Below are 14,032 nucleotides of genomic sequence, written 5' to 3' on the forward strand. Positions count from 1 at the left end.
GTGGTTACGGGGATAATTAGAAATGCGGCATTTGGTGGCCATCGATCCCCTTGGCCCCGCGGACCGAATGCATATAAAGAATTCGACGGGTGCAGCCCTTGTTCAGTCTGTCAGCGGAATAAGTCGGATCTATACGCGCCCAAAAAAGGATATACCGTAGTTAAACATTAGAAAAAGGAAATAATTATCCTTTGCCTATATCCTTTGGATACCGAACTAAGTTATAAAAGGATACGCGGTTGGTGATAAGTTAGTGACTTAAAAAAATATATAAAGTGAGTCCAGTGAGAAGTGGTTCTTTATATTTTACAAAAATATATTTGGAAAAAGTTTTTTAAAAAAGTGAAAATATTGAAAAAATCCGTGAAGCCATAAACAGAGGATAAATATAGAGTTTTTATTTTTGTGGAGCTGTCAAGTATGGAGCAAAATATATAGGGTGGACTACTTTGTTTCGAATTATTCATTAGAAGTTGCATGCAAATGTTCGACTTTGGAAAAAGCCTCAAATCCATATTCAATTACTAAAGACATTACTGTGCTAAAAAAAACGAAATCCTAATATTTAGCAATTAAATACATTTTTCAGACACTTCCAGATTACTTTCTCGTTTTGTTTTCATTATTTTTTTGGGATCTTTGAACCCATCAGGCAATTCAATGAGCGAGGCTCATTATGCTCCATGTTTGTGTTCTGGCACGCGCCCCATTTGCTTATTCGAGTGTTTAGGAAATATTCTATCGGAGCTTATCGGGACTAGCCTCCCGCCACAGCCCTCCATCCGCTCCAGGTGCAGTTCACGCAGTTGCGAGGTGTCTGGGCTATCTCGATAGCCTTCTCCCACAACCTGGCAACAAGAAATCAAAAGATCCGTATCGGGCCTCCCTCCCTATAATTCGAAAAATGTCGAATTGGCGAATCGTACGATTGGTGCATATAGCTGTGATGAAGGATAAGGGGCGGAGACAAGGTGACTGCTGCTGCAGCAGAAATCTTATCAGCTTTCCAGGGCGACAATATTCATCAGATCTTGACGCATGCTTGGGTCATTTCTGGAGTGATTGCTATTACTCATGATTTGGCACTTTGAAAACCGGCTATGCTTATCTGGCCATCTAAGATTAAACCGATTTCCAAACAATTCAAACACCTTATTTATTTTACCAGAAAAGTGATAAAAAACTACAATGTTACACTTAATTTTTTTCAAACAATCGAGATATGTTTTTTTAAATCAGTTCCATAGAAGTTGATTGTTCGGGGAAATCCATAAGTTTCTATAAACGACCTCTCTTAAAAGCCTTTAGTTGGTTAAATAAATATTCTTTACTCTTAATATTTAAATGTAGATTAATGCAGAGTCAGCTGGAATCGAACTTAATTCATTTCAAATCCTCTAAAGAAAACTGAAGGTTAAATTATTAGTTTTATTTTTGTAGAAAACTCAACTTATTTGATTTTATTTTCATAAATGAGATTATTAATACAACTCTTTACAATTTTTAATCGGGTTCATGATCTTAGTTTTAGATTTTAGATTTAAATAATCTGGTCTCTGAATATATATATACATATCATATATCATATATCATATATCACATATCACATATCATATATACATATATGCTTCAAGCTTAACATTTTCTAGAAAATCAATTGTTATTTTTTTAATATGTATGATGGACTTTTTATTTTATTTGTTTAGTAAAAATATCTAAGAATAAATACTAACAAATTACCGACAACTATGGGTTTGTTTTAAACAGTTTTCCGTTAAGTTGGGCCCTCAAACAGACTGACCTGCCTCCAATCCTGATCTGAACATAGCCCCCAGGATGCCCAATAAAAAGAAAGCACAGGCGGAGAGCGCGGCAGGCAAGGACGGAGATATTGTGATCTCGGGACTATCTGGAAAATTGCCAGAGAGCAGTAACATAGAGGAGTTCAAGTATAATTTGCTCAATGGAATCGATATGGTCACAGATGATCCTCGTCGCTGGGAAGCAGGTTAGTACTCTACGAGAATTGTCATCCAAAATAAGTCTAATAAATCCCCAAAGAATCATCCCTCCCTCTTCGTAAAAAGCTTTTCAATCCCATTGCCGCAATCTTATCCGGTCTCCCCTAGCTTGAATATCATTCTCCCTAAGGTTCTTCATAATTCCCAATCGGTTCTCGTCACATTCATGTAGACAGGCCCCTCGGTTTCAACGTCAAGTCGACTCCAAACTCCCCTCGTCAGTTTGTGGAACACCAATTCCGCATTGATGTTTGGGACTGAGTATATCCGAGGCAATTTTTTGAGTACCCGGCTGCAACTGGGTCGTAATGAATAAATTATAAACTGGTTTTTATAAGCTTTGTGTTTTAATTACTCAAGCTTTTGAGAATCCTATTATTTAAACCCAAAAATAGGTTGATTAAACCCCCGACCCTTTTAATCCCATACCCTGGTCCCATTGTCTATTATGTACCTGAGTCCACGAGAAATAAAAGTAAAAGAAAACCTATGTATACTTATTTTGATTAGGGATTTATGGTCTTCCCGAGCGCATGGCCAAAATGAAGGACTCGGATCTGGAGAAGTTCGACGACAAATTCTTCAGTGTTCACCAAAAGCAGGCGGAACTCATGGACCCCTGTATGCGAATGCTCCTCGAGCTGACCCACGAGGCGATCATCGATGCGGGCATCAATCCCGCCCAGCTCCGTGGCAGTCGAACCGGCGTCTACATAGGACTGTCCTTCGTGGAGACAGAGCACGAGATCCCCAACATGGAGCCCAGCAGCATAAATGGGTATTGCTTGACGGGATGTGCGAGGGCCATGTTCGCGAACCGGATCTCCTACACCTTTGACTTCAAGGGTCCCAGCTTTATTGTGGACACCGCGTGCTCCAGCTCGCTGGTGGCGCTGAACCTCGCCTTCGCGGACATGCGGGCGGGTCGCTGCGACTACGCCGTTGTGGCGGGAGTGAATCTCATCCTGAAACCAATCTTTGCCCTGCAGTTTCTCAGGCTGGGAATTGTGAGCCACGACGGTTCGTGCAAGACCTTCGATGCTGCGGCCAACGGCTACGCCCGGGCTGATACCTGTGCCGTGGTCCTCCTCCAGCGCCGGAAAGAAGCCAAAAGGGTGTACGCCAGCATCCTGAATGTGCGCACAAATACAGATGGGTTCAAGGAGCAGGGTGTAACCTTCCCTGACGGCCGGATGCAGCAGGCCCTGCTGGAGGAGACCTATAGCGAGATCGGCTTGAATCCAGATGAGGTGGTGTACGTGGAAGCCCATGGAAGTGGTACACCCGTAGGCGATGACCAAGAGGCCAACATGCTGAGCAACTTTTTCTGCCGTCCCTCGCGATCGAGTCCTCTGCTCATTGGTTCCGTCAAGTCCAACATGGGGCACGCAGAACCGGCTTCGGGTGTCAGTGCTCTTGCCAAGATGATCATTGCCATGGAGGAGGGCGTCATCCCGCGGAACCTGCACTACCACACTCCCAATCCAGCGGTGCCGGCTTTGGTTGAGGGCCGGCTCAAGGTGGTAGATAAAAACCTTCCCTGGCAGGGTGGAATTGTGGGCCTGAACTCCTTCGGCTTTGGAGGAGCCAATGCCCATGTGGTGCTCAAGTCCCACACAAAATCCAAAGCTCCCAAATCATCAGGCAACGGGCTGGAGCAGAAGCAATCCTTGCGACTCGTAGTCTGCTCCGGACGCACGGAGGAGGCAGTGCACCAGCTCCTCAAAGTGGCCACTGCCCAGTCGAATGATCGGGAGCTACTCACCCTCATTAATGACATTCACTCGCACACGATACCCCTGCATCCTTTCAGGGGCTATGCAGTCCTGGACTCCAGTGGCGCCGTCAAAGAGGAGGTGCTGCCCTTCGAGGAGGAGCAGCGACCCATCTGGTTTGTCTACGCTGGCATGGGCAGCCAATGGGCCAGCATGGCAAAGGATCTCATGCAGCTGGACGTGTTCCGCAAGTCCATAGAATCCTGCGCAGAGGTAAGAACCCACCCCTAGCGTAAGTAATGTCTTTAAGATTTTGAAATTAATTTTTTACCTGAGAAGGTATGCCTTCCCTGTAGCCTAATTTAGGGTGCATCCTCCCGATATTATTTTTTCAAACTATAATTCTCAAATGGTTTTAGCAAAGGCATACCCTAGAGCCTTTGGAATACCTGAGGAAAGTACTCTGGCTTCTCTTCAGTTGTCGAATAAATCTTTCGCCTTTTACTAAAGATTTCCGTGGAGAGGAGCACTCTAATGAGTCTAAACTAATTTTTTGTTCGTGCCCTAGAGGAGTATTCCTCCGGGGCCATAATAAATAAATTTAAAAACTTAAACTTCAATCCTTAGCCTGAATTATGTGAGCTATTCTTTGATTGGCTTTCCACAGGTACTCGCTAAAGTGGACTTCGATCTTATAGACGTACTAACTCGGTCCACGGAGCGCACTTTCGACAACATGCTGTATTCCTTCGTCTCCGTTTCCGCAGTCCAGGTGGCTCTGACGGATCTTCTCAAGACTTTGGACATTCGTCCAGATGGAATCATTGGCCACTCTGCCGGGGAACTGGGAGCTGCCTACATGGACGGCTGTCTCACGGCAGAGCAGACTGTGTTGGCTGCCTACTGGCGTGGGAGGAGCGTCTTGGACACGCCGGACTTGCCTCGCGGCAAGATGGCAGCCGTGGGTCTAAGCTGGGACGAAATTGCAGCCCATCTCCCGAAGGATTGCTATCCCGTGTGCCATAACAGCGACGATAACTGCACGGTATCTGGCCCGACGGCCTCCATGGATGCTGCCATCAAGAGTCTCTCTGCGGAAGGTGTTTTTGTGAGGGAAGTGGGATCTGGAGGCTATGCTTTCCACAGTCCATACATAGAAGGAGCCGCTCCCATGCTGCGCCGGAATCTGGAGAAACTGATTACGGACCCGAAAAAGAAGAGTCCTAAGTGGCTGAGCACCAGCGTCCATGAAGCGGAGTGGGGCTCGGAGAAAAATAATCTGGCATCCGCTGGATACTTCATCAACAATTTGATCTCCCCGGTGCTCTTCCACCAGGCCGTGAAGAAGATACCCAGTAACGCTATCATCGTGGAAATAGCGCCACATGGTCTCTTCCGGGCCATCCTCCGATCTCTGAGTCCGCAGATCAGCTACGTGAGTCTCATGCAACGTGGCCATGCCAACAACTTCGAGTTTCTCCTGAGCCAGCTTGGCAGGCTGTACGCTGCTGGGGGTCAGCCCCAAATCCTGAAGATCTCTCCTTCCGTCACCTACCCGGTGTCGCGAGGCACGCCCATGCTGGGCTCACTGGTTGGGTGGGACCACTCCCAGAAGTGGAACTACCCCAAGTTCAAGGGCGGTCGCCAGGCTGGTCAACTGAGTGTGGAGCTAGACCTGGCCAAGGAGGAGAACACCTTCCTGGCGGGGCACACAATCGATGGCAGAATACTGTTCCCGGCCACCGGCTATATGACTCTTGCCTGGATGAGTCTCGCCCAGCAGCAGGGATTGGACTATCTTCGCACTCCTGTTCTCTTCGAGGATGTCGTCTTCCACCGCGCCACTATCCTAGGAGTGGGGACAGTCGTCAAGCTGACTCTTAACTTCTTCCCGGGAAGCAGCAGCTTCGAGATCTGCGAGGGCAGCAGCCTGGTAGCCTCCGGAAAAATCCGACTAGTTACTAACGTCCAACAGGAGCGACTACAGCTTCCGACTCTTCCGGGGATTGCGGGCTCGAACAAACTCGGCACTAAGGACATCTACAAGGAGTTGCGGCTAAGAGGATACGACTACAGTGGTGCTTTTCAGGTGAGACTTGATAATCTTTCTTCCATTAAAATAACAGCTTAGTGACTCTCTATTTGGTCATCCAATACTGTCGTTTCAGGGAATCTTAGAAACAGATATCGCCGCCGTGACTGGCAGACTGCAGTGGATGGACAACTGGATCAGCTTCATGGACACCATGCTCCAGTTCCGCATCTTGAGCAACAACATCCGGGAGCTGTATGTGCCCACAGGCATTGAAAGAGCCCTGATCGATCCCCTGAAGCATCTGGAGCTGGCGAAGAAGCACCAACAGAAGCTGCCCGTCAACTGGCACAGCAACATTTCGGTGGTCAACTGCGGTGGCGTGGAAATACACAAGATGAAAACTGCGCAGACGCAGAGGCGATCTGGTGGCCAAGCTGCTCCCAGCCTGGAACGTTATAGGTATGTCCCATACGTTCAACACTTGGGCCAGCGCGAGGATCAGCAAAAGTCCAGGGGCACAGCTCTGGCGGTGGCTCTGCAAACCATCATCGAAAACAGCGGCGGAGCTGTGAAGCTCAAGGGCGTGGAACTGGCCGGCAGCCGCTCCAGTCTGGATACTCTGAGTGCTGTGCAGCTACTGGAGGTAATTGAAAGCGAACCTATTTTGGTAGGAGATCTGGCAGTGGTGACCAGCTCCTCCAATGAGTCAGAGTTGGAGGAGCAATTGAAGGAGCATGGCATTCGGGTAATCGCAAAGGATCTGTCAGCCGGACCAGTGGAGCAGCAGTGCCACTTTGTCTATAGTCTGGATCTGCTGTCGAAAAACACTCCAAAGGATATTCAGAACTGTGTGGACAGCCTGAAGTCCGATGGTGGTTTTTTGCTTCTGGAGGAAATAGCCACCAATTACACCCACATTGGAAAGGAAATTCTGAGCAAGCTTCAATTGGTGCCTCTTTTGGAGCAGTTCCACGGAGTGGATCGGGTGCTTGTTCTGGCCAGAAAGGCAAAAAATATGAAGACCATTTCATCTTCAACCCTTCACTTGACCAACGAGCACTTTAAATGGGTCACCGAGCTAAAGAGTGCCATGTTGAGGTCCCAATCCGAGCAGAGAAATCTCTATGTGGTGGCCCAAGGCGAACCCAATTCCGGGGCCTTGGGCTTGATAAACTGCCTGAAGAGGGAGCCGGGTGGAAACTGCGTCCGTCTCTACCTCATCCTGGACGAGGGCTTACCTGCCTTCTCCCTGGAGGAACCTTTCTTTGCCGATCAGCTGGCCAAGGATCTGTCCATCAATGTGTACAGAAATGGCAGCTGGGGCAGCTTCCGCCACCTTAAAATGGAATCTCAATCACCTCTACTCCCAGTGGAGCATGCTTATGTGAACACCCTGGTGAAGGGCGATCTCTCATCGCTTCGCTGGATAGAGAGTCCACGTGGCAACCCAAATCACTCCCACTTGGAGCCATGTACCGTATACTATGCACCTTTGAACTTCCGTGACGTGATGCTGGCCTCAGGAAAACTGGGCGTAGATGCCTTGCCAGGAGACTTGGCCTATCAGGATTGTGTCCTGGGACTGGAGTTTGCCGGCCGGGACTCCCGTGGTCGGCGCATCATGGCCATGGTCACTGCCAAATCGCTGGCCACCAACTGCCTGGCCAACAAAAATCTGATGTGGGAAATTCCCAAGGACTGGACCATGGAGGAGGCTTCCACAGTGCCGTGTGTTTACGCCACAGTATACTACGCCTTGGTGGTGCGGGGCCAAATGAAGAAGGGCGAACGGATCCTCATCCACGCCGGATCCGGAGGCGTGGGTCAGGCCGCTATCTCAGTGGCCATGGCCCATGGACTCACAGTGTTCACCACCGTGGGTAGCAAGGAAAAACGGGAGTTCCTCCTGAGACGCTTCCCTAAGCTGCAGGCTCGCAATATTGGCAACTCCCGCGACACCTCCTTCGAGCAGCTCATCATGAGTGAAACCCACGGAGAAGGAGTGGAACTTGTACTGAATTCCTTATCGGAGGAGAAGCTGCAGGCCTCCATCCGGTGTCTGGCACTCAACGGGCGTTTCCTGGAGATCGGCAAGTTCGATCTGAGCAACAACACGCCCCTGGGAATGTCCGTATTCCTGAAGAACACCTCCTTCCACGGCATCCTTCTCGACAGCATAATGGAAGGCGAGGAGGAGATGCAGCTGACGGTGGCCAAACTGGTGGCGGAGGGCATCAAAAAGGGAGCCGTGCGGCCTCTGCCCACCACTGTCTTCGCGGATCAGGAAATCGAGAAGGCCTTCCGGTTCATGGCCTCTGGCAAGCACATCGGAAAGGTGGTGATCAAGGTGCGCCTGGAGGAGGAGCAGCAGTCTGCTCTGCCGCGTCTTCGCCAGATCCAGGCCATTCCCCGTTCGTATATGCATCCGGAGAAGAGTTACATTTTGGTGGGAGGCCTAGGCGGATTTGGTCTAGAGCTGGCCAACTGGCTGGTGTCCCGTGGAGCTCGATTCCTGGTCCTGAGTTCCCGGTCCGGAGTGAAGAGCGGCTACCAAGCCCTGATGATCCGACGTTGGCACGAGCGCGGTGTCCAGGTGCTGATCGATACCAATGACGTGACCACCGCAGCCGGATGCCAGAAACTCCTTGAGGTGAGCAACAAGTTATCTTTGGTGGGAGGCATTTTTAACTTGGCCGCGGTGCTAAAGGACGGACTAATCGAGGATCAGACCACGAAGAACTTTGAGCTGGTGACTGCGCCCAAGCTGCTGGCCACTCAGCACCTGGACAGGATCTCCCGAAGCTTGTGTCTTGCCCTAGAGTACTTTGTTTGCTTCTCGAGCTTGGCTTGCGGCAGAGGAAACCTTGGCCAGACCAACTATGGACTGGCCAACTCAGCGATGGAGCGGATCTGCGAACAGCGGCAGGCGGATGGTTATCCGGGAACCGCCATCCAGTGGGGAGCCATTGGAGATACTGGTCTCATTATCGAGCACATGGGAAACAATGACACTGTGGTGGGTGGCACCCTGCCCCAGCGGATGAACAGCTGCCTGGAGACCCTGGACCTATTCCTGCAGCAGCCCCATCCCGTGATGGCTTCTATGGTGCTAGCAGAGAAACGCAAAACGGAGCAGGCCAACCGATTGAGTCTGATCGCCACCATAGCCAATATCATGGGCCTCAGAGATGTGAAGAGCGTCTCCGACAAGACCACCCTGTTTGATCTCGGCATGGACTCGCTGATGAGCACGGAGATCAAGCAGACGCTGGAGCGGCACTTCGACTTGGTTCTGAGTGCCCAGGAGATCCGCCAGCTGACCTTTAGCGCCCTCCGGCAAATCGATGCCCAGGAGCCAGTGACGCAGCCATCCTCGGCCTCCTCTTCCGCGACGGCTTCCTCGCCGGAAGCCAAGGAGCAGGAGAAGGTGGCCAATAGGCAGCAGCAGAGCGACGAAACGCGCAAGGTATTCGCCAAGGAAGTATTACCCCAGGAGGTGCTGGTGCGCCTCCGATCGAAGGCTCCTGTGGCCAGCGAGGAGCCGGCGGTGTTCTTCCTGGCTCCAATCGAGGGCTTCACAATAGCCGTGGAGGCACTGGCATCATCTCTCACCTGTCCCGCCTACGGTCTCCAGTGCACCGAGCAGGTGCCCCTGGACTCGATCGAGGCCTGCGCCGCCTACTACCTGCGCCAAATTCAAAAGCTACAGCCCCGAGGTCCCTACAACATCGTCGGCTACTCCTACGGCTGCCTGCTGGCCCACGCCATTGGGGTGGCTCTGGAGCAGCGCAGGTTCGGGGTGAAGGTCATCATGCTGGATGGAGCTCCTACCATAGCCAGTGGATATGTCCAGGAGGCCAAAAAGCAGACGGACGACCTGAATCGTCAGCAATCCATGACTCTCGCCTACTTTGGAGCCCTGCTCGCCGACGTGGACTACAACCAGGTGGGATTTCCGAACTATTCTATTGATGATCCTTTGTGAAATATATATTTTTGTTTCGTAGCTGCTGCAACTCTTGGATGGAGTGAAGACATGGCCATCTAAGCTGGACAAACTCGCCGACACTCTGGCCATGCATACGCAACAGACCAAGGAAGTGGTGAGTTTATGGATTACAATTTTATATTTTTTAGTTATCAATTTATAGAACAAATTCTAATCGTAATCGTAGGTTTTGTAAAAAATAAGTTCAATCAGATAACATTTATCAAGAAAATCTGACACATTTCTAAGTTTTTGTTTAAATATCATATACATACAAATAAAAGCCTTTAGAAGATATACTCTAATTGTTAATTTACACTATTATAAACCAGTTAACAATTAGAGAATTGTTAATAAAAATAATAACATTTAAAGTACAAATAATTGGCAGTAAAGTCAAGGCACACGAAGACTTTATTGTAGGTTTTTATCACCAGAACAAATGTGAAAAAATCTTAACATTTTACGGTACTCTACTTTATTATATACTTATGATTTTATAATCCGCAGATCAAGAAAGCTGCCTGCATGTTCAAACAGAAGCTTTTGCTGTCGGAGAGCTATAAGGGAGCCCAGCAACTCCACAGCGACGTGGTGCTGATCAAGTCGGCTGAGCACAATGCCATCATGGCTAAGGACTATGGCCTAAAAGAGGTAACTATTCCACTCCAGTTATCGCCTAAATAGTGATCCTTTAAATCCCTTTCAGATTTGCAGCGCCCAGATCGACATGCACGTGGTGGAGGGCACCCATCGCACCTTCCTCAAGGAACCGCACACCCTACAGATCATCGAACGCGTTTTAAGGAAGCAGCCCTAGTGGAATATAGTTTTTAATAGCTCTATTAGTACGATAATCATGATTTATGCTATAGATATTAACGTTACCCCTATTCGTTAAAATATACGTAGCAATCTCCTTGGGATTGTTTAAGGAAAAGTGCCTCTAATCTTTCGAGTCGTTAGGGAATAGCCTGGCGGATTTTATTGGCAATTGGAAGTCGCGTGGCACTCGCATGATCGACGCCGCCTGATGATTCACAACAGTACGATCTGTTTCGGGGCTTTATTGACCCGCTCAAGCAGACCTCTCCGCCTTGTGTACCTTTCCACAATTGATAATGATTCCCACGCTATCGCGCCTGTGATCTGCCAGACGATTAATACATACTCGCAGGAAAAAAAGTGGTCCGACTTTGGCGGCAAAATATAAATTTGAACATCTCTGTCACGCACACAACAGCTGACGGGGCTTACAGCAAAAACAATAACAGTGGCCTGCGAAAGGTTAACAGAGAGCCAAAGAGCGAGAACTTTCAAAGCCGCCCCCTATCTCTCTTCGCAGCCACGTACAGTGGTTCCATTCTGCCGCTTTCTAATGCTTTTTAATAAAAATTATGTTTTTAAAACTGAAATTATGTCTTAAATTTGAAGATAAATTGATTGATAAGACAATTATTTAGTTGAAAGTAATAAATTAATAAAATAATTAAATGCAATAGTGACCTATTTAGTTTAAAGCTCAATAAAACATGCCATCCATCTAGCGTCTGATGCTCAATCTTTGAAATACATCATGTTGAGCAGTGTGCTCTGCTCTCCAGGGCAGCGCTGCGGCGTAAAGCTCAAAGCTCTGCCGGCGTCTGCGGGCGTCGTATAAAAGCCGGCGCTCACCTGATGCCTGGAAATTATTGTTTCAATATTCCGCTCGGGAATCGCCGTTGTCGTTCTGCGAATTTGAACCGCTTACGCTTTCAAAAAAGCAGGTGCCTTCGTGTGGCTAAGAAATTTGCAAAAAGTCAAAAATTCCCGCTAACGGTAACCCCAAAACACTCGCTTCTTTCAAAAGGCCGAGTGTATTCGGAGTAATTCGCGTCGAAGTAGCAAAAAAAGCTCACGGTTTCGGAAGTCAGTAAGGACCAAACTGCCCCAAGGAGCCGCCTTTTCCGCTACCACCCCGTGACCGTGCCCTTCAAATCGAACCAAAAACAGCTGTCGAGGAGGAATCGCCTGATTTCTAGGTATGTATGCTGAGCAGAACAGGAAATACGAACTTTAGTTGCTGGGCCGCCATACAACGAACATATTCGTGAAAAATTCTGTGAAAAAAAGTGTTCATGAAATAATTGAAAAAAAATAATAAAAAATTTAACAAAAAATAATGGTTAGTTTGAAAACTGGAAGTGTGATCTTCGATTTTTAGTCAGCTAAAAATACAAATTACTCAATGGAGAGAATTTCGCCTTTGGTCGGTTCGCACACTTGGCTTGAATCGGTTGTGACCTTTAGGACCTTTGGGCCGGGCAAACCGAAAAGTGTTATTTCCTAGCCACCCTACCCTGTCCAAACACTTTGAACAATCTCCGTACTGAGACAACAAATTAGAATCGCTAATTGCTAATAATACGGTGATTGGCACACTGCCGGATAGGAGGAGGGTCAAATTCTGTCTCCCAAGACAACACATTCCCCACCTAAAAGGCTTCTCGATAGGGTTTCGCCCTTTAATTGCCGCCCAGAAGCATCAAAAGTTCAATTTCTATGATTTCTTTGAGGCGAGTCGATAGGAGGAACTTAAAATATTCTTAAAAACTGAGGAAATCTTTAGTCACTTAGTGCTCAACTTTTTCTAATTTCTAAAGAACCCTAACAAATTGTCGCCAATCATGTAAACTCTAATGTATTTCCTGGTTGCGTGAGAAGGATCGTTTAAATTTTTGCTCAACCGTACTAACAAAATAGCCCTTAAATCAATTTTAAATAGAAATTGTCAAATTACGTTATATAATAGTTGAAGTATTTAAATTCTTACAAAATGTAAACAGACACGTAAAAAATGAATATATTACAACGAACTAATTAGGTTACGAAATAAAGAGATAGTAACGAGAGTTTAAGTTTTAAAAAATTATCATAATATGTATACTAAGTCTGGGGAAAGAAATCTTTTTTTGAAAATATTCCTATCTCCAAGCAGACACTTTGCATATAAAGCAGCCCACCCAAAAAACAAAAAAAAATAAATAAAACCATAAAAAACAAGCCCCGATCGTCTATCGTCTGATTGGAAAATTTCGAGTGTCTGGGCTAATCTTTATCGCCAAATAATGGTTGCTGCTTCCTGATGTACACGCGTCCACTGGCGTTCAAACATTTCCGATCCAGGTGCACGCTCGTATGAGTTGGCACCGCCTCTTATCACCTTATCAGTGGGTTTCGGGATCACCCCATGGCCCAGTCCCCACTCTCTTATCACCATGTTCATGAACTTGAATCGTCACCAGCGCGGATTGGAGGATTGATGAGAGATGGGGAGCAGCCTGCAGTTGCCTGAGTCCGGAGCCCTGAGTCCACGTGTACTTAAGAGGTGTCCACAATCGATAGCTGCTAAAATAGAACCTCGTGCATAAATAAACATTGTAAAGTGCCATCCAAAATAGGGACTAGGTACTGGCTACGAGGGGGAGCGCTTTGTTTACAATGTGTTTGCTTATCCAATGACGCAATTTTCGCAATATGGCCTGATGATGATGGGTAGGTCGGTTGACATATAGCCCGATAAATCAATATCACTTGTCGGGTAATTACGGTAAAAGGATACATGTCGCCATGTCCGATTACGGGTTAATCAAATCCTCCAGTCCACTATGGGGGCTAGGGAGGGTAAATAGAGGAAATCAAGCGGCCCAAACTATGAAAATAATACTTCAATGAACTTGAGAAATCACGCCACCTTATCTCACTAAACAAATGGTACACGCGTCCAGTGAGTGTGTCGGTGACTGTTTTGTGGGTGTGCAAGTGTGTGTGTGTGCCGGTGGCGTGCAAATCTTACCTCTCCACCGCCTCTCACTTTTTTCCCCAATCCCCCACCCATCCGATTTGAATAGCAAAACATAAACATAGAATCCAGACGCGACTGTCTTGCCGAGCAACGGCCTTTTGATTATACCACCTAGATAGGTGTAGACCGGTGTCTCGTCCGATTTTTGGCAGGTAACAGCTGATGTACTCAAAAAAAAAAGGGGGCTTCACATTCCCTCATACTTTCTCTTATTAAAAAATTATAGTTTTGAGAGAAAAAGTAAACAATGCCAAGCAGAAATAAGCTTTATCTTTCGGTTATTTTTGGGGGAAAAATACATATGTTTCGCTTCGTTTCCCTTTTAAGCTTAGATAAGAGGTTTTTAAATATAAATAATTATCCAAAATAATAATAAAGCTTTTTAGTTCTAACCCGTTTTATTCTCTGTGTACTTTTCGCCTTCTTTTT

At 47.3% G+C, this 14,032-nt stretch overlaps 1 protein-coding gene and 1 non-coding gene across 2 annotated transcripts; both read left to right on the forward strand.

The window, feature by feature from the left end:
* Window positions 1–94: 94 nt before the first annotated feature.
* LOC6497225 (fatty acid synthase) lies at window positions 95–10,699 on the forward strand. The gene is made up of 8 exons (XM_001962488.4): window positions 95–275; window positions 1,768–2,008; window positions 2,532–4,009; window positions 4,404–5,825; window positions 5,905–9,717; window positions 9,779–9,874; window positions 10,270–10,413; window positions 10,469–10,699. The coding sequence occupies exons 2-8, from the start codon at window positions 1,837–1,839 to the stop codon at window positions 10,577–10,579; spliced, it is 7,236 nt and encodes a 2,411-aa protein (XP_001962524.1). The 5' UTR covers window positions 95–275; window positions 1,768–1,836; the 3' UTR covers window positions 10,580–10,699.
* Window positions 4,195–4,311, forward strand: LOC6508073. The gene has a single exon (XR_046211.2). It is a non-coding gene; the product is annotated as a U5 spliceosomal RNA (small nuclear RNA).
* Window positions 10,700–14,032: the final 3,333 nt, after the last annotated feature.

This window comes from Drosophila ananassae, chromosome 3R (assembly GCF_017639315.1).
Source record: "Drosophila ananassae strain 14024-0371.13 chromosome 3R, ASM1763931v2, whole genome shotgun sequence".
NCBI classification, from domain to species: domain Eukaryota; kingdom Metazoa; phylum Arthropoda; class Insecta; order Diptera; family Drosophilidae; genus Drosophila; species Drosophila ananassae.